At 44.0% G+C, this 24,928-nt stretch overlaps 1 protein-coding gene across 7 annotated transcripts in view; it reads right to left on the bottom strand.

Annotated features, from left to right (window-relative positions):
• The window catches only part of LOC141059692 (solute carrier family 2, facilitated glucose transporter member 9-like), a 198,832-nt gene extending 178,385 nt beyond the window's left edge, over positions 1 to 20,447 (bottom strand). For 3 of the 7 annotated variants that reach the window (XM_073555800.1, XM_073555802.1, XM_073555806.1), the window contains exons 1-2: positions 20,323 to 20,447; positions 20,139 to 20,203 (exon numbers count right to left, since the gene is read on the bottom strand). In XM_073555800.1, the coding sequence (XP_073411901.1) occupies positions 20,139 to 20,183 (45 nt within the window). In that variant the 5' untranslated portion in view covers positions 20,184 to 20,203; positions 20,323 to 20,447. Of the gene's footprint in view, positions 1 to 4,579; positions 4,654 to 20,138 lie in introns of all 7 variants that reach the window. The other 4 variants (XM_073555803.1, XM_073555804.1, XM_073555805.1 and 1 more) reach the window with 2 other exon arrangements.
• Positions 20,448 to 24,928: the final 4,481 nt, after the last annotated feature.

The raw sequence follows: 24,928 nt of genomic DNA, 5'->3' as shown, positions 1-24,928 counted from the left end.
AGGAGGTAAGAGTGGCTGGGACCTTAGGAGACAGCGACCATGCTATTTTAGAATTCTGGATAACTAGAGGAGGAAGACCTGTGAAGACTCAGACTTCAAGGTTAGATTTCAGAAACCCAGATTTTAAGGGACTCAGAAAAGAATTGGAGGGATCCAATGGCTGGATATCTTTAAGGACAAAAATGTCCAGGAAGGATGGGAATCTTGAAAAATGAGATTCTCAAAGCACAATCGTTAACAGTTCCAAAAAGAGGGAACAATATGAAGCATTTAAGTAAACCAGGATGGATGAGCACAGAACTTAAACACATGCTAAAAAGGGAGAAAGAAATGTTTATCAAATGGAAAGAGGGAGGCATATGTGAAGAAGAATATAATGCTGTCTGCAGAACCTGCAGGGCACGAATCAAGTTATCCTAAAGCTGACAATGAATTAAGGCTTGAAAGATGTCAAAAGCAATAAAAAAGGATTTTGGGGATATGTCAAAAGTAAAAGAAAAGTCAAAGATGCTATAGAATTTTTACAGGATGAAAATGATGAAATGGTAAGAAAGGATGTTGAGAAGGTTGAACTTGTAAATTTCTATTTTGCACCTGTTTTCTCTCAGAAAGGAAATGTAACATCAACTGATTCCCACATTCCTATTAAAGGAATAGAAGAATCCAGGATATCTATAAACAGATTGTGAGGAAACGCTTAGCTAACTTAAATGAATTCAATTTTCCAGGTCCACATTAATTACACCCCAGAGTACTGAAGGAGATAGCAAAATACATTTTCTAACCACTCTCCATAATCTGAAAACTCTTGGAGAACAGAAGTCCCATAAGACTTGGGAAGAGCAAATGTTCCTATCTTCAAAAAGGCCAAGAAGGTGGACCCAGGGAACTATAGGCCTGTGAGTCTGACTTCTATATCAGGAAAGATCTTTGAACAAATTATTAAACAACATGTACGTAAGTACCTGGATAAGAATGAAGTCAATAATCAGAGTCAGCGTGGGTTTGTAACTAATAAGTCATATCAGACTAATTTAATATCGTTCTATTACAGAATCACTGACTGGGTGAATCAGGGAAATGCTGTAGATATAGTATATCTTGACTTCAGCAAAGCATTTTACAAAGTATCTCACACAATCCTTATTGAAAAAATGACTAAGTATGGAATGGACACAAGGCAACTGTTAGGTGGATTCATAACTGGCTTAGTGATCGGACCCAAAGAGTGGTCATAAATGGCTGCACATCCAGTTGGAAGAATGTCTCAAGTGGGGTACCACAGGGCTCTGTCCTGGGCCCTGTATTGTTCAACAACTTTATCAATGATTTAGATGAAGGAATTGAGGGTAAATTGATTACATTTGCTGATGACACAAAGCTAGGAGGGATAGCTAATATTAGAGGAGAGAGAGAGGATTCTCCCTTCCTACCTTCATGAGTATCCATGCTACCCCCATGTGATGTCCCATGATCCTGCCCCATCTGTCTCCATCATATCCATCCTTCCCCATGATCTTGCCCCATCGGTCTCCATCGTATCCATCCTGCCCCATTATTCTGTCCCATCTGTCTCCATCTTTACCCATGATCCTGCCCCGTGCTCCATTCTGCCCCATCCGTGCTTCATTCTGACCCTTCGTGCTCCATTCTGCCCCCCGTTCTCCATTCTGGCCCCGTGCTCCATTCTGCCCCGCTGCAAATTTTTGGCCATGCCCCTGACCACACCCATTTTGCAACTAGTCACACCCATATGCACGCCCCAATAGAACCCATTTAGCACTGCTGATCACACTGACTGGTACTGAGGGAACAGTGGCTGGTACTATGGGCACACTGACTGGTACAGAGGAAAAGAAAGAACAGAGAGCAGAAAGTGGGGAAAGAAAGAAAAGAGCGAGAAAGAAAGCACAGAGAGAGGAAGAACAGAGAAAGAGGGGAAAGAAAAAAGAACAGACTGTGAAAGAAAGAACAGAGAGAGAAAAAGAGGGGAAAGAAAGAACAGAGAGAGAAAGATTAGAGAGGGAAAGAAAGAACAGAGAAAGAAACAAAGAAAGAAAGATTTTATAAAGATACTATAGCAGCCCAGCTCCCATTGTAGTGCCCACCGGAGACTCCTGGTGCAGGACATTTCATGATCCACTCACATGGCCGGCATCCCCGATTTGAAGGCGCTGTTGTCGGAGGACACGGTGATGGATCTGAAGCATTCCCTGAAGTGCTTCCATGGTTCCGTCACAATCTCCTCCCGAAATTACCACGTTTCCGGTCAGCTTCCAGCACATCAATTCTGGTGGAACGTAACGTGGGAGTTTTAAAGTGCTCCTTGGGGATCCGCCATGTACACCTGTGTCCATGGGAAAAGTAAGCTTCTGGCCGGGACAGCGGGGCAGACTCTCAAAATTGGGACTGAGCTGATGGTTGGGAGGTATGACTGCTCCCCACCATACACCGACCTCGTACACGCACGGCTCCGCACACCTCATACACACACTGTTACACTTTGTATGCCTCGTACACACACGGCTCCGCTATGTACACCTCGTACACACACGACTCCACTTAGCACACCACGTACACACATGGCTCCACTCTGTACACCATGTACACACACAGCTCTGCTCCGTACACCTCATACACACACAGCTCTGCTACATCCACCCTGTAAACCCCTCCTGACCCCACACATAAACTTCCCCTCTCCAGCACCATGACAACCAGCACAGCAAAGTCCTGCAGAGCCCATGATCATGTGACACTTGACTCCTCCCCTACTGTGTCCTCAGCACAGATCCTGGGTGCACAGAACAGCAATATATGAGCAACCCAAGCAGATGCAGGAGAGGAGAATCTGCCACCCCCTCTCTTCAGGGAGGCACCGCCTCCTGAGGCAGAGTGCTCAACCTGCCTCATGGTAGGTGCACCCCTGCGCGTAGGGACTACATATACTGCTGATGAAAAATAATTTTTACCCATGTGAACATTTTCTGTGTGATGTGCTTCTAGCTGCATTTGACCTTTGCAACTTCTGTCGTTGACCCAAGTAGAGTTGACAAAAAAACATTTTTCACAAACATTTTTCAACTTCCTTTCCTTTTTGTTTCCATTTTTGGCAAAGGATATGTTCATAAAACATTTTAGACCAAGGTGGAGCTGTAAACATAGTTTAGTACATAACAAAGCACTTATACTGTTCCATAATGACTGCTGTTTAATTACACAAGTTTAGACCAGTGACGTGCATAATTCATTGTGGGCGCAGCTGCTAGTATGCTGGTGGGGTCCATGATGTAAGTTGTGTAACAGAGATCCTGTGTGAGGGGATTGTCTGATCACCCAATGATATAGAATGTGAATCTCTTTACTAGATGATGATGAAAAAAGCAAAACACATTATCCACAGAAGAAAATGAAATACCAAGGAACAGTATTTTTTATATCAGCCAGCAGAACAGTGCTATGTTGTTGTGTGACAGGCAGTAAATGAGAGGGGAACCTGTTATAGCCATCAGTCCAAGACATATTCAACAAGTCTCCCAGGTGTTAGATTACAGTACATTGCCAGTAAAAAATAGTTTAGTATGAATTTAGCGCTTTCAGTGCATGCTACCTGAAGTACCCTCCATAGCCAAAGTCAGAGGATATTAGCTGGTAGACAAGTGGAGATTCTTACTTCTTTCTCTGAAGTAGCCAGAGGTGAAAATGTTGAACTGGATGGAAAAAGTGCTGAATGCAAGGAGAACAGCATGGGGAAGACCCCTGAAAGCAGGGGTGGACACAGACGATTTAGGGCCCTTGTGCAAGAAATGTGTTTGCGCCCCCCTCGTTTTAAGGCTACCAATGTACAGATATATACATATATAATGTAGTCTCCTCATTCTGTATGTTGCTGCCCGTTATTACACAGTCCTCTCTCTTGTTATGTGTAACATCTCTTATTACACAGTACCCTCTCTTGTTATACACAGCACAGTCCCTTATTATACAGTGCCCTCTCTTGTTATGTGTAACACTGTCTCTTATTATACAGTGCCCTCTCGTTATGTACAGCATTGTTATTTATAGTGCCCTGGTCTTTATTTCATATTGTCCTCTTTTGTTAGATATAAACTGAAATGATTGCTGATGGAGCATGATAAAGCTTTTTTTCTGTTGGAGGAGGCTAACAACAGAGGATGCTATATAATAAAGGATGAAAACATGCATAACTAGAAAGGATGCTGCTTAATAAGGGACAGTGTTATACATAATAAAAGAGGAAATTATGCAATTAAGGACAGAGGAATCTATTAAAAGAATGTGCTCTATATACTAAGAGATGACGCTATATATAAAAAGATTGTACACTATATAATAAGGGACTGTGCTATACATAATAAGGCTACATTCCTGTAGCCATGTGAAGTGTCAGTTTGCTGCTCGTTTTTTTCTAGCAGCATACTGACAATCCCTGCAGCTGTAACTGTGCCAACTGCTAAAGAGAAATGAATATTCACTGCACTGGCAATGAATATTAATTTCTCTTATAGCCACTGCCGCTGGCTTCCAGCAGCTGTTAAAAAACAAAACTCCTACTTACCTTCCCTGTGCACCCTTGCAGCATCTTGTTCCAGTGCCAGCAGCTCCTGCGGTCAGGCGATCACAAGTCCCAGTCTAGTGGAGAGAGGTGAATATTCATTACCTTAATCATACCTCCCAACTTTTGAAGAAGGGAAAGAGGGACAAAGGCTGCGGCGTGTGCGGCAGCAAATTTATGGACACACCCCGACCACACCCATTACACAACTAGTCACACCCATGTCCACGCCCCAACAGCACCCATTTAGCACTGCTGATCTAACTGACTGGTACTGAGGGCACAGTGGCTGGCATTATGTGCACAATGGCTGGTACTGTTGGCATTATGTGCACGGTGGCTGGTACTGTTGGCACACTGACTGGTACTGAGGAAAAGAGAGAGAAAGCAGAGAGAGAAAACACAGAGAAAGAAAGAGGGGAAAGAAAGAGAAAAACAACAAAATGAAAGAAAACTAAGAGAGAGAATGAGGGGAAAGAAAGAAACAGAGAAAGAAAGAACAAAGAGAAAGAAAGAGGGGACAGAAAACAAGAACAGAGAGAGAAAGAAAAGGGGAAAGAAAGAGAACAGAGGGAGAGGGGAAACAAAGAAAGAAACAGAGAGAACAGAGAGAAAAAGAGGGGACAGAAAAAAGAACAGAGAGGAAAAAAAGAAAGAGGGCAAGAAAGAAAGAACAGAGAGGGAGAGAAAGAACAGAGAGAAAGAAAGGGGGAAAAGAAAGAACAGAGAGACAGAAAGAAGGGACAGAAAGAAAGTACAGAGAGAATGAAAGAGTGGAAACAAAGAACAGAGAGAGAGAAAGAAAGAGGGGAAAGAAAGAAAGATGTCACGATCCATTTTGGATCTGTCAGATCTAGGATTCTCATATATAAACGGAAAAGGAAAAACTTTTCAGGCCATCAGGGGTTAATATCAGTTTTTCCCCCCGGTGGCCACTGGTGTAATTACATGGCTGGTCAATTTGCTGATGCAGGTGGTGACCACTCCCAACCTCCTTTAAAAGGTCACCTGATGCATCAGCTGAATATTGGTGATACACTTCCTCTTTGGAGACCAACCAAGCTGAAGACAGGAGCTTTCTGGTGCAGTGGTGCTTCAGCCGAATGCTGTGATCGGGTGCCTTACTCTGCTGTGTGGTGCATTGCAGCAGAGAAAGCTAAGTGTAATTTGTTTTACCTTGTTTTGTTATATCTTTCCTTGGTGTTGTATTAGTGCAGTGGTGGGACCACTGTCCGCACTAGCCAATTCAATACTGAGGGATCGGTGCAGGGCAAGTGAAGGCTAAGGTATCCTGCTCGGCAACGGATTGAAAGAAGCCGTATAGGGGCGTCAGGATAGACCAGGGCACAGCCTCAGGAGAGTTCAGGAGGTGTCCAGTTCCCCGTTCCCTATCAAAGGGCCCACCATTGTAATTGTGTCCCCGGTGTTCCCTTGTTTGCTATTTGGTGACCGACTGATTGCTGGGTCATGTTACACAGGGCCAGTCACTTTGTGACAAAAGATCAAAGCGAGAGAAAGATGGGAAAGAAAGAACAGAGAGAGAAAGAGGGGACAGAAAAAAGAACAGAGAGAGAGAAAAAAAGAAAGAGGGGAATGAAAGGAGAGGGAGAGAGAAAGAGAGGGCAAAGAAAAAACAGACAAAAAAAGAACAGAGATAAAGAAAAAGTGGAAAGAAAGACCAGAGAGAAAGAAATAAAGAGGGGAAGAAAAGAAACAGAGAGAGGATTGGTGCATAGCAAGTGAGGGCTAAGGTATCCTGCTCAGCAACGGTTTGAAAGAAGCTGTATAGGGATGTCAGGATAGACCAGGGCACAGCCTCAGGAGAGTGCAGGAGGTGTCCAGTTCCCCATTCCCTATCGCAGGGCCCACTGTTGTAATTGTGTCCCGGTGTTCCCTTGTTTGGTGACCGACCGATTGCATTATCACCAACCGACACATTTTTTTTTTTCTGGTGAGCCATGGCCCAAATGCAGGCCTTTGTCCAACTGCTTCAGACCCTCACTGATGAGCTTAAGGTTCTGCGGGGTGAGGTGGTGCAGCAACTTCAGCAGTTGGCGGGGTTCTGGGTCTCGGCTCAGGTGCAGTCTCAACCAGAACCCAAGATATCTCTCGCTGACAGGTTTTCTGGAGGGAGAGATAAATTTCTGTTTTTTAGGAGGCCTGTAAATTGTACTCCAGGCTCCACTCCCGTTCATCAGGGAGTGAGGAACAGCATGTGGGGATTATTGTCTCCCTTCTCAAGGGTGATCTCCAATCCTGGGCCTTCTCCCTGCTGACCGATTTGCCATCTTTACGGTCGGTGGATGGTTTTTTTTGTGGCTCTGGCGCTGGTGTATGGAGATCCTGATGGCGTCTCCCTGGCGGAAACCCGACTCCATAAAATCAAGCAGGGGGGCTGGCTGGTTGAGGAGTACTGCTCAGAGTTTGAGGTGGACCACTGACGGACAGTGGAATGACCCTGCCCTTAGGTGTCATTTTGTGAAGGGTCTGTCCCCAAGGTTGCAGGATACTTTGGTGCAGTACGCTGCCCCCAGGTCATTGGAGGCTACCATGTCCCTTGCCATCTGGGTAGATAGATGCCTCAGGGAGAGGCATACACCAAATGTGCCCCCTGTAGTCCTTGTTAGGGAGGAGGACACACCAGTGCAGATGGACAAACCCATGTAGGTGCTAGTAGTTGGTTCTCAAACGGGGTTGCCTGCGGTTCACCGTGGTGTGGGGGCATGTTTTTACTGTTGGCAGACTGGTCATTTCATCGGCGTCTGCCCGGCGCACACCAAATCATCTGTACCAGCTAAGAAGCCGCGTCCCCCTGGTCATGTGGAGGGAGGCGACCAGGGAGTGTATATTTCCTCCATTTCTTCCCCTCCATGTCTGTGGAAGTGGTGCTTGGTGGAGAAACTGAGGGACTACCGGTGCTTGTGGAGCAGGAGTCAATCTGGTGGATGCTCTCTTTGTCCAGACCCATGGCCTGAGGTGTAGGACGCTAGCCAAACACGTAAGCATCCAGGCCATTGACTGTCCCACTTAGCCAGGGGAGGTTGACCCAAGTCATGGATGATATACATCTGCATTTAGTAACTTATCATGAAGAGTCCTTGTCATGCTACGTCTTGGGGGGAATGCCATCACCTATCATTTTAGGCCTCCCTTGGTTGAAAAGACACAACCCAGTCATAGAGTGGCGATCTAGGGAAATAGTCAGCTAAGATCAGTTGTGTGAGGGCTGCTGCCCAGGGGCTACTGTCTCTGCCATCATTCTATAACCATCCCCTTCTTCTCCTGTGGGGGCAGCAGAGGTGCTGCCAAAGAGTAGGGGCAAGTCGCAACCCTCACCACATGTTAACCCTGAGTGTCAGAGTCCTCGTTGGAGGAAGGGTCAGAGGAAGATGGTTGTTCCTTCTGAGCATGGTGGGGCTGTGAGGGTGACGAGACAGGGGGACGCCTCTGTTGTCGGTTCTGTGAAGAATTCATCATCTTGTGGCAAATGTGTACATGGCAATAAATGTTCGGGTCCGGACCTGTGTGTGAATGAGTACGTATGGGTGTCCACCAAAAACATCCCGTGGAAGTGTGCTGCTGGGGTCTGGAGTTCTTGGGTGATCGGGCCGTATCGGGTGTCGTCCATTCTCGGCCCGGGGACTTACTTGCTGGAGTCACCTCCAGTAATGCCCGTACACAACTCATTCCCCAGTTCGGCGCTCAGGAGATTTGTGGCGCCTCCAGAGCATACGTTGTCACCTCCATTAGTCCACATTTTCCATAAACATGAGAGTCAGGTGACTGCCAAGGTGAACTCTGGTGGATGGAGGCGTCCTCATTGTAGGTTGTTTTCTGGTGAGGTGCAGTGTTGAGGGTTCATAAGCCGCTCATTGAGGGGTACTGTCTCGATCCATTTTTGGATCTGTGTCAGATCTAGGATTCTCATATATAAACTTTTTTTCCTTTCAGGCCATCTGGGGTTAATATCCGTTTTTCCCCCGGTGGCCGCTGGTGTAATTACATGGCTGGTCAATTTGCTGATGCAGGTGGTGACTACTCCCACCCTCCTTTAAAAGGTCACCTGGTGCATCAGCTGACTGTTGGTGATACACTTCCTCTTTGGAGACCAACCAAGCTGAAGACAGGAGCTTTCTGGTGCAGTGGTGCTTCAGCCGAATGCTGTGATCTGTTGCCTTACTCTGCTGTGTGGTGCATTGCAGCAGAGAAAGCTAAGTGTAGTTTGTCTTACCATGTTTTGTTATATTTTTCCTTGGTGTTGTATTAGTGCAGCGGTGGGACCAGTGTCCGCACTAGCCAATTCAATACTGAGGGATCAGTGCAGGGCAAGTGAGGGCTAAGGTATCCTGCTCGGCGACGGGTTGAAAGAAGCCATATAGGGACGTCAGGATAGACCAGGGCACAGCCTCAGGAGAGTTCAGGAGGTGTCCAGTTCCCCGTTCCCTATCAAAGGGCCCACCATTGTAATTGTGTCCCCGGTGTTCCCTTGTTTGCTATTTGGTGACCGACTGATTGCTGGGTCATGTTACACAGGGCCAGTCACTTTGTGACAAAAGATCAAAGCGAGAGAAAGATGGGAAAGAAAGAACAGAGAGAGAAAGAGGGGACAGAAAAAAGAACAGAGAGAGAGAAAAAAAGAAAGAGGGGAAAGAAAGGAGAGGGAGAGAGAAAGAGAGAGAAAGAGAGGGCAAAGAAAAAACAGACAAAAAAAGAACAGAGATAAAGAAAAAGTGGAAAGAAAGACCAGAGAGAAAGAAATAAAGAGGGGAAGGAAAGAAACAGAGAAAGAGCAGAGAGAAAGAAAGAGGGGAAATAAAGAACAGAGAGAAAGAAAGAAGATAGAAAAAGAACAGAGAGAGAGAAAAAAGAAAGATGGGAAAGAAAGAGAACAGAGAAAGAAAGGAAGAACAGAGAGAGAGAGAACAGAGAGAAAGAGAAAGAAAGAGGGTAAAGAAAGAGCAGAGAGAAAAAGAGGAGAAAGAAAGAAAAAGAAAGAAAGAGGGGACAGAAAAACAGAGAAAGAACAGAGAAAGAAAGAAGGGACAGAAAAAAAGAACAGAGAGAGAGAAAAAAAGAAATAGGGGAAAGAAAGAACAGAGAGGGAGAGAAAGAAAGAGAGGAAAGAAATAAGACAGAGAGGAAAGAAATAAGACAGAGGGAAAGGAAGAACAGAGAAATAGAGATAAAGATGGGAAAGAACAGGGAGCAAAAGAAAGAGAGAAAGAAAGAGCAGAGAGAGAACAGAGAGAAAGAAAGAGGGGGATGAAAGAGAACAGAGAAAGAAGGAAAGAGAACAGAGAGAGAAAGAAGGAACAGAGAGAGAAAAAATATTAGAGAAAGAAAGAGGGGAAAGAAACAAAGAAACAGAGAAAGAACAGAGAGAAAGATGGGAAAGAAATAACAGAGAAAGAACACAGATAGAGAATAGAGAGAAAGAAAGTGGGGAAAGAAAGAGAGCAGAGAGAGAACTGAGAGAAAGAAAGAGGCTAAAGAAAGAGAACAGAGAGAGAGTAAGAACAGAGAGAGAAAAAAAGGGGAAAGAATGAAAACGGAGAGAGAAAGAGAGGAAAGAACGGATGGAGAGAAAGAAAGAGGAGGGAGAAGAGAGAAAGGAAGGAGAAAGATTAGAGAGAAAGACAGAGGGGAAAGAAAGAAGAGCGAGAAAGAAAGATTCTATAAAGATACTATAGCAGCCCAGCTCCCATTGTAATGGCCACCTTGAGCCTCCTGATGCAGGACATATCATGATCCGCTCACATGGCCAACATCCCCGAGTCCAAGGCGATCCCGCTGTCTGCCTTTCGGAGGAGGACACGGTGATGGATCTGAAGCATTCCCTGAAGGGCATCCATGGTTCCGTCACAATCTTCTCCCGAAATTACCTAATTTCTGATCAGCTTCTAGCACGTCACTTCCGGTGGAACGTCATATGTCAATTTTAAAGTGCTCCTCGGGGCTCTGGTGTGTATTCCTGTGTCCGCGGGAAAAGTAGCCTCCCGGCCGGGGCAGTTAGGTAGACTCAAAATCGGGCCTGCCCTGCTGGATCCGGGACGGTTGGGAGATATGAATGCTCCCCACCTTACACCTTGTACACGCATGGCTCCGCAAACCTCATACACACACGGTTCCGCTTTGTATGCCTCGTACACACACGGCCACGCTCTGTACACCTTGTACACACATGGCTCCACTCCATTAACCTTGTACACATGCAGATTTGCTCCATACACCTCGTACATACGCGGTTCCGCTCCGTACACCTCATACACACGTGGCTCTGCTCCATACACTCGCAGCTCCACTCCGTACACCCCATACACACAAGGCTCTGCTCCGCGCCGTACACACATGGCTCAGCTCTGTACACTTCATACACACAGGGCTCCGTTTCGTACACCTCATACACACAGGGCTCCACTTCGTACACCTTGTACACACAGGGCTCAGCTCCGTACACCTCGTACACACACGGTTCCACTCCTTACACCTCGTACACACAGGGCTCTGCTCCGTACACCTCGTACACACACGGCTCCGCTCCATACACCTCGTACACACATGGCTCTGCTCTGTACACCTTGTACACACTGCTCCGCTCCGTACTCCTCGTACACACATGGCTCTGCTCCGTACACCTCATACACACACATCTCTGCTCCGTACACCTCGTACACACAGCTCTACTTCATCCACCCTGTAAACCCCTCCTGACCCCACACAGAAACTTCTCTCACCCAGCATAATGACAACCAGCACAGCAGAGTCCTGTAGACACCTCCCTCCTGTGACCTTACCACAGGTCCTGTGCGCACAGAAGAGAACACAGCCTAGCGACATCATTGCAGGCTGTGAGGGCCTGCGCCGGGTCTCTGGGAGGGCGAGGATGGGGTGCATGGGGGGCGTGCGGCTTATCTCCCTGCAGTGTGGAAAAATAGAATCCTGGGCGGGACAGTGGGTGGGTAGGGCAAAAATGGGACTGTCTCACTGAATTCGGGATGATTCGGAGCTATGAGCAGGGACAAGTGATCGCTCGGCTGCAGGAGCTGCTCAACTGCGGAACAACAAGATGCTGCGAGGGAATCTAAGTAGGAGTTTTTTTTGTTTTATGCTTTTCTAAAGGGGAGGGGACATGCATACAAGGATAGGGATGAGGCACCATGCATACCAGTATAAGGATAAGGAGCCATGAATACAAGGATGGGGATAAGAAGTCATTCATACTAGGACAGGGATGAGGAGCCATGCATACCAGAATAGGGCTTACGCCGGAATCACACTTGCGAGAAACTCGCATGAGTCTCGCACCCCAATATTCAGCACTGCCGCCGACACTTGGGACTGGAGTGTGCGGCTGCATGTATTTCCATGCAGCTGCACACTCCGTTCCCGAGTGCCGGCGGCAGTGCCGGATATTGAGGTGCGAGTTTCTCACAAATGTGATCCCGGCCTTAGGGGACAATGCATTCCTGGCTTATAGTCGAGTCAATACATTTTTCCAGTTTTTCGTGGCAAAATCAGGTGCCTTGGCTTATACTCAGGTCGACTTATACACGAGTATAGATGATAATATATATTAGCCACAAACTATTCAACATATAAACTTATTAGCCAGCGCTGTGCCCCCTATTTACTATAATCTCCGCCACTCAATAAGTATAAATTTCAGTCACTCAGACTCTCCCCCAATTCATTTGAAGACTGTGCAGACGTTGCATTTTTGCTGCTTTTTCCCACACAGATTTGTTGTGGAAAATATGCATGGTTTACAATACAAGCGAAGTGAATGAGATCCCTGAAGTCTCATGCACACACTGTTTATTTTTCGTTGCAGACTTGCAGCAGATTAAAATCTGCAAAATGTCAATTCTTGGCAGCGTATTTCATCCTTACTGATGGGGGGGGGGGGAATATGCAACAATTTTGCAGATTTAGTCAGTTGTTCACCTGCAGAATCTTATTCCACCTCCTTGTTCCATGGCCATCCACTGTGAGGATGGAAGAGAAGACCACCTGCGCTTCCAGTTCTTTCACTTTCTTACCTAAGTTTTCAAAGTCACTGCAGATGGTTTCCAGGTCGTTTCTTGCGGTGTCATTTGTCCCCACATGTAGTAGCAGGAATGGGTAGTCATCTGTATGTCTGAAGAGTCCTGATATCCTGTCAGACACATCATTAATTTTTGCACCTGGAAGACAGCACATTTCTTTTGAGGTTATATCCGGTCTGCAGATAGTGGCGTCTGTTTCTTTCAACAGGGAATCCCCCATGACCACCATTCTCTGTTTCTTCTTCACAAATTTTTCTTTCTCCATCCAGGAGGATTCTGAGGGCGTACAAGGCATTTCTTTGTGGGTAAAGTCTTCTCCTGATGTATTTCTTCATCATTCTCCTGTGTGAGATCCTGGTACTGGTTCCTGAGCAGTATGGGGGCTGACTGTCTCTTGATCCTCCTGCTTCTCTGGGTCACATGTTTCCATTTCTCTGTTTTTTCGAATTTCTTCTCTTACTGTAACATAAAGAGATAATTCTGTTCTGTCTAAGAACTCTTCACCTTCCTTAATGATTTTCAATGTAGCTAACCTCTCTTCTGGATTTTGCAACTTTTCCTCCAACAGGGACACAAGCTTGCATTTCAGGCATGTGAAGTTTGGCTTTTCCGCTGGTAAGTCTGTGAACATGTAGCAAGAAATGCAGCTCACCAAATGGCTACTGGCCGCTTCCATGTTCTTACTGTTTGAGATATCAAAGCGGTGAAAATCGTGCCAAAATTCGGATTACCTATGTCCTCCTTTCAGCTGCAATAGCCAAAATCCAGTGTTCTTTGAGCTCGCGGAGACTCTTCACTTATCCCAGAATGCACTGTGAATATGCTAATTGTCTCCTCAGAACTCCTCCCCTGGCTTACCAATGTCCTCCTTTCAGCTGCAACGACCAAAATCCAGTGTTCTTTGAGCTCACGGAGACTCTTCACTTATCCCAGAATGCACTGGGAATATAGACCAATTGGATTTGCCGCTTAGGAGGGGCTAAGAAAGAGTAGTTGGGGGAGCTTCCTGGAGTTAGTGTGAGCCGGGAGCAAGGACAGGACAGTCGTGTCTGGGGGAACTTTTAAGCAGAGGAGCCCAGCGGTCCAGGGCCTAAGAGCTGACAATCACACGGTGGTGGAGGAATATCAGGGCAGCATAAGAATGGTAGCAGCTAACTTTGTGAGGACAACCCTTAACGTCCGAGGCCTAAAGCCTGGAAAGGAATGGAAGAGCCATCCTTCAACTTCACCTTCGGAGAGGGAAGCGGGCGGGGAACTCCTGAAGCGGGTTAGTCTGACCAGTCAGGAAGCTGCGGTACCAGCGGATACGGTACGGAAATGTGATATTTCTGGAGAAGTGAGGGACAGTACAGGGAACTGTGTGGTTATATTCTGCAAAGAATCTTGTGCTGTTTCTGTGACTAAACTGGATGAGCTGAGTAAAGTTGTTTTGCTGAAAATGAACTTGGACTCTGACTATCATTGTGTGGTGCTAAAAGAAAAGGAACCCCGGCAGTGTGGAATGGACAACAATGTGTTAACATGGCTGGGAGCCAGGCTGTGCCAGTACTGCCACTGTCAGCCATGACTAGCCCCCTGGCCTCTGTTTCATCTGCACAAAAAATTAGAAGGCATCTGGACATTGGGCTACGAGACCGACGTCCACATACAGGTGCTCCATTAACGTCACATCACAGCTATCAAAGGCTATAATGGTGCAGAGCAAGACAGAAATGGAGGTCTGTCATTTTCAGAGAAGAGTACCGTTTTCTCTTTGATGCAATGATAGCCGGATATTGGTCTAGCTACTATATCAGCAATGCCATGAAGTGGCTTTCATGAGCAAACATCACACCGGTTTTGTTCATGAGATTATGATGTGGGTTGGTATAATGTACGGTAGATGGACCCCTCTAGTCTTCATTGCAGGTACAGTAACAGCTGAGCACCAGGTTGGTTCAGGTGTAGAATCAGTGTTACTGCCCTTTCTAAAAAGGAACCTAGGCGATGTTTTTCCACATGACATTGCCAGGCTATATGTTACTCATGCTACAGTGAGCAGCCTAGGAGGCCTCAATGTGCTACTATGATATGCAGCATCTCCAGACTTGTCTCCAATCAGGCACAGCTAGGATGTCATTGGTTGCCAATTGCAAAGCTAGCAACAAGGAGTTCTTGAATATTTGCATACCCAAGTACAGTATAGCAGAATATTCCTCAGACAGCCATTAATAACCTCATTGATAGCAGCCAAGGTTTATAAGTGCGGGGAATTCTGCACATGGAGCTCATACTTGATATTAAATAATTTTTCAATGTTTTGAAAATTGTTTCAATTTTTTTTTCATCATTTGCATATCAATGAAATGTCTATCCACACTGTGATTATCATAATTCCACAACTTTTTCTTTTTAGTATCCAAAGAGACTACAGAAGCATATAGCCATAAGTTACTATCATTTTATTAGGGTCAATACAAAAGACACAAAACACAAACAGATATGAGATAAAAGGAGATGAATATCCAATTTAACACCACAAGGTATATATGCACTATAAAAATGATACATACATTGCTAACACCATGCATGTCACCTGTGAAACATAGCATATCATGATGATTCACAGAATGATAGTAAATAATGCCAAATCACGCCAACATAAGGCCCAAATAGTATAGTCTTACATATTTCCACCTAGAATGGGTGGATAGGGCAAATATAGTTCACACATAGACTAGAGCAACATTGAAATGCTGATAATTGCTGCAGTGCATTAATGCCTGGGAATTAATACCTCCCTAGGGGAAATAAATGGCCAATTTCTCAGGAACAATCTTTGCTCCAGTACGGAGCTACTCTTGTATCTTACTTTATATTCTATAGGGACTTGTCTTGCTGATCTAGTCTATGTGCATATATACCTTGTGGTGTTTAATTGGATATTCATCTCCTTTTATCTCATATCTGTTTGTGTTTTGTGTCTTTTGTATTGACCCTAATAAAATGATAGTAACTTATGGCTATATGCTTCCGTAGTTTCTTTGGATGATAGATATTTTGGAAGAGCCATCAATCTAGGCCCAAATTTTTTTAATTCTTCTTTTCTTTTTAGTGTAGCAATTTGAATGCAGAGGAGAGTATATAAGTATTACACGTTCTCCTCCTGCTCTTGTTAGTTCAGGTAGACTAGACTATACAGTTGTCTTATTTTCAAAATGGTGGAGGAGCACGTGTACCAGAACGGTCAACAGTTTCCTCCACTTCAAAAAAACACTGAGGGGAAGCTGTATTTCAATTTTAGGAGGCTGATGGACAGGTCTGGTCACATGCTTCTCCCTCAGCAACCATTTTAAGAACAGGAGAGCTGTACAGACTCTGAGGACGGCTGCACCAAGAAGAGGAAAACCTGTAATATTTCTATATTAGTAAATGCCACAAAATTATGTCCCGGTCATTATTTTTAAAATAAAAGTAGACAACACCTTTAAAGTCCCTTACACAATGCAATGTATCAATCTATGTATTTTCTATGTTATGCATAACATAGTCTAGACTGTTTTTATTTTACAAATTGAGAGTAAGAAATACTATATTTGGGGAAAAATAGCAAAGAGGTAGTATAGAAAAGGTGTGTCCATATGCCAGGTTCAGTCCTTCTCAGCCCTCATCCACATGCATGTCACTTGACAAAATGGTAAGGTTTTATTATTAGATGTTAGGACCATCCTAAATGGGGTCACCGTGACATGGTGGAATGGCTTTTCCGATTTTTTTTTTATCAAAAATATGTTAACAGAGTACCTTATAATTTTTTCATGCATTACTGCTATTTATTTACTGCAGGGTATTTGCTCATTCTGCTTTTGTTTTGGGTTTTGTATGTTTAGTGGCCATTGTGACCATGTGCTTACACACCAACTTATATTCCAGTTCATCTCTTCAGGTTTTTTGTTTGTTTGCACCTAGTGCATACAAAAGGTGCGGCCTGCCTTTTCTTTGAGCTGGACATTTTATTCATGTGGTTCCCCATGGCTGCGTGTCCACTAGGCGGATTCAGTCCTCCTCAACCCTGATCCACATGCAGGTCACTTGACAAATGATAAGGTTTTAATATTAGAGGTTAGGACTGTCCCAAATAGGGTCACCTTGATGTGGTGGGATAGTTTTTACAGTTTTTCTTTTTTTTTAATCACAAATATGTTAACCAAGTAACCTATTTTATTTACTGCAGTGTATTTGCTCATTTTGCTTTTGTCTTGGGTTTTGTCTGTTTAGTGGCCAGTGTGAACATATGCTTACACACCAACTTATATTAAAGTCCATCTCGATAGGTTTTTAGTATAGAAAAGGGGCACAGTATAGACAAGGAGCATACGGAAGATGGGGTCAGACAGGAAGGGGCAATGTGAGGGGCAGTGTGGAGATATGGACATTGTGGAGTGAAACAGTGGAGAGGGGACAACATGAAGGGTGAACAGTGTAGTGGCTATGGTACGTAAGAGTGGACAGTGTGAAGGAAATAGTTCACAAGGATGGACAGTGAGGAGGTTATAGGCTGTGCCCAATAAGTTGAGCAATGTGAGAGCCAAATTTTTGTGCAGGAAGCACAGTGAGGGGCAATTATTATTCAAAAGCTCAGCATAGGGAAGATATGTTTATTAGGGGCATTATAATGACACCATTATTTTTTAAGGGCACCATGTTGGGATGTGCAGAAAAAGAGACATGGAAAGTTTGCAAAGACTCTGGATCTTCAAAGTCGTCTTGGCATCTGAACCAGATGGAGAAAAAAGGGATTGAATAGACTCCAATCAGAGAAAATGTCAATGTAGGGTAACTGGTGATAAATGATTATTTGTGATATTGCCCGAGTCTCATGAGTACTGTTGTTTCTGTATGGTGCTTAGTCTGATGATGGCTGTTAAAAAAAAAAACTTCCAGTATCTCCTTACCATTGTTAACAACATACTGGGAGTTATTGTTATAAGTTCATGTAATAAAATGTATAATGCGGAGCAGACTTGACATTTCAGTTGATTGGTTCTGTATTCATGTACTGACTGTAGTACTGGTGACATATTCCTGTAATGATGGTGGTGCTGATCATTTGTTAATGTACTGATGGTAACTCTAGTTCTGTATTCTTATATTGACAGTGGTTCTGGTGATTTATTCTTTCATTTGTTTTATACAGTATACTCCAATAATTTGATATAATATAAGCAATCAGATGACCACAGATTCAATAAATAATAATGAATTAATGCCATAAAAGTAATGAACAATGACAGCATTGCATTTGTTCACTGAGATTTATTATGTACTTCCGGGAGGGGTGCCATTTGAAGTTTCATCCCAGGAAAAATAAAAGTTAGAATCGGTCCAAAATACAATTCTATGCACTTCTCAGCTGAGATCAGAACAAATTATGTACATGTGTTTTACCAGTGATTATTAACATGAGGAGTATCCTCATTCATTGACAGCAAACAGCTATGTTGAATATGGTGAATTACTGAAACACAAAGTCCGGTATATAAGAAAGTTGTAGAACTCTTCATTCATACAGTAAGTTCTATTTATAGAGAATTGGAATATGCTTGAATATATTTTGGCCACACTGTCACTTATTATGGAGTTATTCTCCTTACACATCACATGCATGGTATTAAGGAACAACATGATGTACTGTGGCACTGACAACATCCACATGCTGCAAGTAATTGCTTTAAAAACTTCATCCGGAGATTAGGAAAAGATTCAAATCTATGGTTCGTGGCTTTCAGATGCATTCATAAGTGACTAATATTTGTAGCCGCAGAATATTGTATACAAACCTTATACACACATATAGACCCGTTTTATTGATATGGGCACATGCCCACCTTTTTCTCGGCTGTTAGACAATATTGATACTATTGGGCTATGATCAGATTTTGAGTTGTGATGCAGCTCAAAACTGTGATACCATGGTACAACATGCAGCATTTGCAAAAAAATAAATAAAAACTCTCGATGCCACATTGAATTCAATAGGAAAAAAATGGCGTTCCAGAAAGGTTAAAGAAACCAGATGATATGGCTACGTACTAGTGAATAAGGAGTAACCTGATTATCCTAGGACACAGTTTATATTGATATATAAGGCTGGTTTCACACTAGCGTATGGAGGAGCTGCGGAGGGATGCTGACTTCCTCTGTGAAGCTCTGCTCATGGCTGCACCTCCTCCGGTCAGCTCAGCCTCCGTCGGCATGCGGCCTGTGTACCTTATCTTTAGCATTAGGTACACAGGCCGTGCCGATGTATGCAGATGCATCTGCACGCGTCGTTTTGACGGTGCGGCGACCTGCACCGAACGCAACATGTTACATTTTGGTGCGGTCGCCGCACCGTCAAAACAACGCATGCGGAGGCATCCGCATACATCGGCACGGCCTGTGTACCTAATGTTAAAGATAGGGTACGCATGCCGACGGAGGCGGAGCTGACAGGAGCTTCACGGAAGAAGTCCTCATGCCTCCGCAGTTCCTCCATACGCTAGTGTGAAACTAGCCTAAGGAAACTCACAAGCAGACTGTACTACAGCGCATGTCCATGTTATGCGCCTGTACAGAAAGCCGCTATCATAGGAGGTCTATGAGGTTTACACTTTGACTTCATCTGCATAGCATGTTTTCTTTGCAGTGGGCATCTTTGTAGGAAAGTGCAAGGTTCGGACAATGGTCGCCCAAGGCAATGTTACAGTATATATGGCTATGTTCGCAGGTGGCTTTTTTTTTGCTCTTTTTTTCTGCAGGAAAGAAGCTTTTTTTACCTGCAAAATCTGTGTGATTTCAAAATTCTCAGGCACATCTTTTTTTTCCCATACTGAATTGGAAAACTGCAGCGTTTTTGAAAATCTGCATCATATCAGTTCGTTCAGCGTTCCTTCACCAATAGGAAGCAAAGTGCAAAGCCGCACGCATAACACGGGCTGCGTCTATGAAGCTTATTTTTAGTGAATAAAAACTAACTTTATTAACCTGTACAACAGAGAAATCACACATATAATCCACCTAAAAAAAAGTAGCAAAACGCTGTGTTTTATATGCAATGTTTTATATACTGTTATGCATGAAAGTTTTGGCCGCAGAAAAAAAAATTGCAGGAACGCTGAGCGTGCAGTGAGCAACTAGCATTATTTTGTTAGATCACAATGGCGGAAAAAAAAATCCAAAAGTGTTGGAATTTTTTTTTTTTTCTACAATATACAATCACAATTGTATGCAGTATTTCAATTTTATTACCTCCGATATTGCCATATTACAAATATTCATGCGACACCGACGAGTCGCAATAAAAAGTACAATGTTCAGGGTTATTTCAAGTCAAATAGGAGAAAAATGCGACAGCTACATAAAATGACCATTCATGCGATCCTATTATACATAAAGGCATTAACACAAGGCGGTAATACACCGGTGACAATAATAAACCCATTCACATTATACAATCTGCACAGACTGTGCCGCTCAGCAGGATTAGGAGGACTTACCCCGGCTATATGCTGTGCAACGAAGGCTTTCTTGTGGTTATCCATTTACAATGAATAAATTGTCACTTTTTGGGAATAAAAAATATATATATATCCTTAAATTAAACTTTACAATTTCCCAAAAAGAAAAAAAAAATAAAGCAACTAAAAAGGCACATGTGCTGGTAACTGTGGCTGCATTCACCTCCTCATTAATAGCCTGTCTTCATCAGATTGGAAAGCTGTGGAGAAAAGCAGGGCTCACATGAGTTAGCTTCTTTTTTTTCTAAAGAGGAAATGGGAATCAATTTGTCAGACTGAAGTTTTGTTTTTTCCTTCTTTGGCTAAACTGGAGGCTGCACATAACATACCGGGAAGGATCACATGTAAGGGTACCTGATGGTGTTATTCCACGTGGAGCTTAAAGTAGATGGTCAAAGATAAAGAAATTTTACGTAAATGTCTCTCATGAGTGAGTATGAATGCTATCCAATGTCAACTAGAGCTGTTATTGCAGGCCAAAGAGAATAGGAGTATTTAAAAATGGAGTTCAGACAGCCGTACTGAAAACCGAGCCAGTGCCGACTGCAAATTGTGGATGTGAGTGGCTACATGCGCCGAAGCAGCATTTCGTTGCATGCGTTTATTCTGCTTCATCTAACGGACCAAAGTAGTGCACACGCCAATTCTTTTTTTTTTTTCCCATATAGACCATCGGACCACATGGGAAAATTGGCCACGTATACTGGCACATTGGTTTTAAAGGTGCAGTCAGACGGCTGTATTAGGCTGAGTGCGAATTTGCAGGTAAAGTGACCTGCGGTTTTCCTCTGCGGATTGACACCTGGACAATGGAACAGGTGGCAAACCGCTGCGGAATCCACAGAAAGAATTGACATGCTGCGGATTTAACCCCTTCACTACCAAGGGTGGTTTGCACGTTAACTCCCGGGCCAATTTTTACAATTCTGACCACTGTCCCTTTATGAGGTCATAACTCTGAAACGATTCCATGGATCCCGGTGATTCTGACAATGTTTTCTCGTGACATATTGTACTTCATGCTAGTGGTAAAATTGCATTCAAATAACTTGCGTTTCTTTGTGAAAAAAACAGAAATTTGGTGAAAATTTTGCAATTTTCCAACTTTGAATTTTTATGCCCTTAAATCACAGCGATACGGCACACAAAAAACTTAATAAATAACATTTCCCACATGTTTACTTTGCATCAGCACAATTTTGGAACTAAAATTTTTTTTTGTTAGGAAGTTATAAGGGTTAAAAATTGACCAGCGATTTCTCATTTTTGCAACACCATTTTATTTTTAGGGACCACATCACATTTGAAGCCACTTTGAGGGGTCTATATGATAGAAAATACCCAAAAGTGACACCATTCTAAAAACTGCACCCCTTAAGGTGCTCAAAACCACATTCAAGGAGTTTATTAACCCTTTAGGTGCATCACAGGAATTTTTTGAATATTTTTTAAAAAAAAAATGAACATTTAACTTTTTTTCACAAAAAAAATACTTCAGATTCAATTTTCTTTATTTTACCAAGGGTAACAGGAGAAATTGGACTGCAAAAGTTATTGTGCAATTTGTCCTGAGTACACTGATACCTGATATGTGGGGGGGGAACCACTGTTTCGGCGCATGGCAGACCTCAGTAGGGAAGGAGCGCCGTTTGACTTTTTCAATGCAAAATTGGCTGGAATTCAGATCGGACGCCATGTCGCGTTTGGACAGCCCCTGATGTACCTAAACAGTGGAAACCCCCCCAAGTGACCCCATTTTGGAAACTAGACCCCCCCAAGGAACTTATCTAGATATGTGGTGAGAACTTTGAACCCACAAGGGCTTCACAGAAGTTTATAACGTACAGCGGTACAATTAAAAAATCATATTTTTTCCACAAAAATGATCTTTTCACCCCCAATTTTTATTTTTCCAAGGGTAACAGGACCCTAAAAGTTATTGTGCAATTTGTCCTGAGTGCGCTGATACCCTACATGTGGGGGTAAACCACTATTTGGGCGCATGGCAGAGCTCGGAAGGGAAGCAGCACCATTTGACGTTTTTGGCTGGAATTGAGATCGGACACCATGTCGCGTTTGGAAAGCCCCTGATGTACCAAAACAGTAGAAACCCCCCACAAATGACACCATTTTGGAAACTAGACCCCCCAAGGAACTTATCTAGATGTGTGGTGAGCACTTTGAACCCCCCAGTGCTTCACAGAAGTTTATAACGCCTGGGCGTGAAAATAAAAAAAACGTATTTTTTCCACAAACATCATCTTTTAGTCCCCATTTTTTTATTTTCCCAAGAGTAACAGGAGAAATTGGACCCCAAAAGTTGTTGTCCAATTTGTCCTGAGTACGCTGACACCCCATATGTGGGAGAAAACTACTGTATGGGGACACGTCGGGGCTCGGAAGGGAAGTAGTGACGTTTTGGAATGCAGACTTTGATGGAATTGTCTGCGGGTGTCATGTTGCCTTTGGAGAGCCCCTAATGTACCTAAACAGTGGAAACCCCCCCAAATGACCCCATTTTGGAAACTAGACCCCCTGAGGAACTTATCTAGATGTGTGGTGAGCACTTTGAACCCCCAAGGGCTTCACAGAAGTTTATAATGCCCAGGCATGAAAATAAAAAAAATCGTATTTTTTCCACAAACATGATCAATTAGTCTCTAATTTTTTTTATTTTCCCAAGGGTAACAGGAGAAATTGGACCCCAGAAGTTGTTTTCCAATTTGTCCTGAGTACGCTGATACCTCATATGTGGGAGAAAACTACTGTATGGGCACACGTCGGGGCTCGGAAGGGAAGTAGTGACGTTTTGGAATGCAGACTTTGATGGATTGGTCTGCGGGTGTCATGTGCGTTTGGAGAGCCCCTGATGTACCTAAACTATTGAAACTCCCCACAAGTGACCCCATTTTGGAAACTAGACCCCCCAACGGAACTTATCTAGATGTGTGGTGAGCACTTTGAACCCCCAAGTGCTTCACAGAAGTTTATAACGCCTGGGCATGAAAATAAAAAAATCATTTTTTTCCGCAAAAATGTTATTTTTGCCCCCAATTTTTTATTTTCCTAAGGGTAACAGGAGAAATTGGACCCCAAAAGATGTTTTGTAATTTGTCCTGAGTAGGGTGATACCCCATATGTGGTGGTAAACCACTGTTTGGGCGCATGGCAGAGCTTGGAAGTGAAGGAGCACCATTTGACTTTTTCAATGCAGAATTGGCTGCAATTGAGATCAGACGCCATGTTGCCTTTGGAGAGCACCTGATGTGCCCAAACAGTGGAAACCCCCCAATTATAACTCCAACCCTAACCCCAACACACCCCTAACCCTAATGGGAAAATGGAAATAAATACATTTTCTTTTAGTTTTATTATTTTTCCCTAACTAAGGGGGTGATAACGGGGGGTTTGATTTACTATTTATGGCGGTTTTTATGTTTGGCGGCTGTCAGACGCTAAAAGACGCTTTTTATTGTAAAAATAGTTTTTGCATCACCACATATTGTGAGCTATAATTTTTCCAGGGAAGTATTGACCCAGCAGAGAGCATAAATCAGCAGGTGTTTGCTCTGGAAAAACTTTAGGGCCTTTTACACATAGCGAGATCGCTAGCGAGATCGCTAGCGATATCGCTAAAGCATCACCGATTTTGTGGCGCAACAGCAATATCACTAGCGATCTCTCTACATGTGACACTTACCTCCGACCGGCTCCCCCGCTGGATATTGCTGATCGTGCTCAAACGTCCTGGGCCATTTTCTTCTCTTTGGCATCCCGCTGGGTCAGACTAGCGACACATGGACGCAGGCGGAAGTGGTCATCATCGCTGCCGTCTGACAGGGAGGAGTGACCGCCGAGCATCGCTGGATCGCTACTGCGTCGCTGGTGAGATCTGCCTGTTTGGCAGCTCACTAGCGACCATTTAGCGATGCACCAGCGATCCTGATAACAAGAGTCCGGGACCCTTTGACAAGCAGTGAACACAGCTTATCAAGGTAATGCACCAATTTTGACTTGCGTTCAGAAGTCTGAAGTGGTTCCACCAGTTTGCTTTAAGGCTACGTTCCCATGGTCAGTAATCAGCAGCGTTTTGGACACAGCACATGTTCGCTGCGTCCAAAGCACTGCTGGCTTCTGAACGCAGGTGATTCCGCCTGTGTTCATTGAACCGTGCGCAGGGCCGTATTTAGAGTTTATGCTGCCCTAGGCACTTTTCGTGCTGCCTCCCCCCATTGGCGAGTATGACTAATGCAGACAATGTCAGCAGTGACATAGGTTACTTTCACATCAGCGATTTTTGCCATTCGCCGCAGAATCCTGCAGTTTTTCCGCATCTGCCGCGAACCAAATCACTTACGGCAGCACTGCGTTCGGCCTCATTCATTCCCTATGGAACTTGCGGACATGTGCGGCACTTGCGGTTTTGCCACAATTCGGCAAATGCAGCAACGGAAAAAAAATGCCGCTAGCAGTGTTTTTTTGTCTCATCGCAAGTTCAAAACTGCAAGTGCTGCCAGAGGTGTATCTATGCCCTCTGGCACCTGGGGCAAGAACGCGATTCAGCGCCTTCCCCTCCCCCCAGCACACATGCAATTTGCACACTTAGGGCTCATACTCACTGGTGCGAAAATCGGATGAGTGCAATCTGATTAAAAATCAGATTGCACTCTGACCAATGTTAGGCAATGTGTGACATCTCATTTGCATTTTTGTTTTTTCTCAGCCGAAATCGGACTGAGAAAAAAATCGGAGCATGCTGCGATTTGCTG

The sequence above is a fragment of the Dendrobates tinctorius genome, unplaced genomic scaffold (assembly GCF_039654945.1).
Source record: "Dendrobates tinctorius isolate UK_male_01 unplaced genomic scaffold, ASM3965494v1 ptg000230l, whole genome shotgun sequence".
NCBI lineage: Eukaryota > Metazoa > Chordata > Amphibia > Anura > Dendrobatidae > Dendrobates > Dendrobates tinctorius.
The sequence above is the reverse complement of the archived record's forward strand: the minus strand, read 5'-3'. Positions and strand labels throughout refer to the sequence as shown.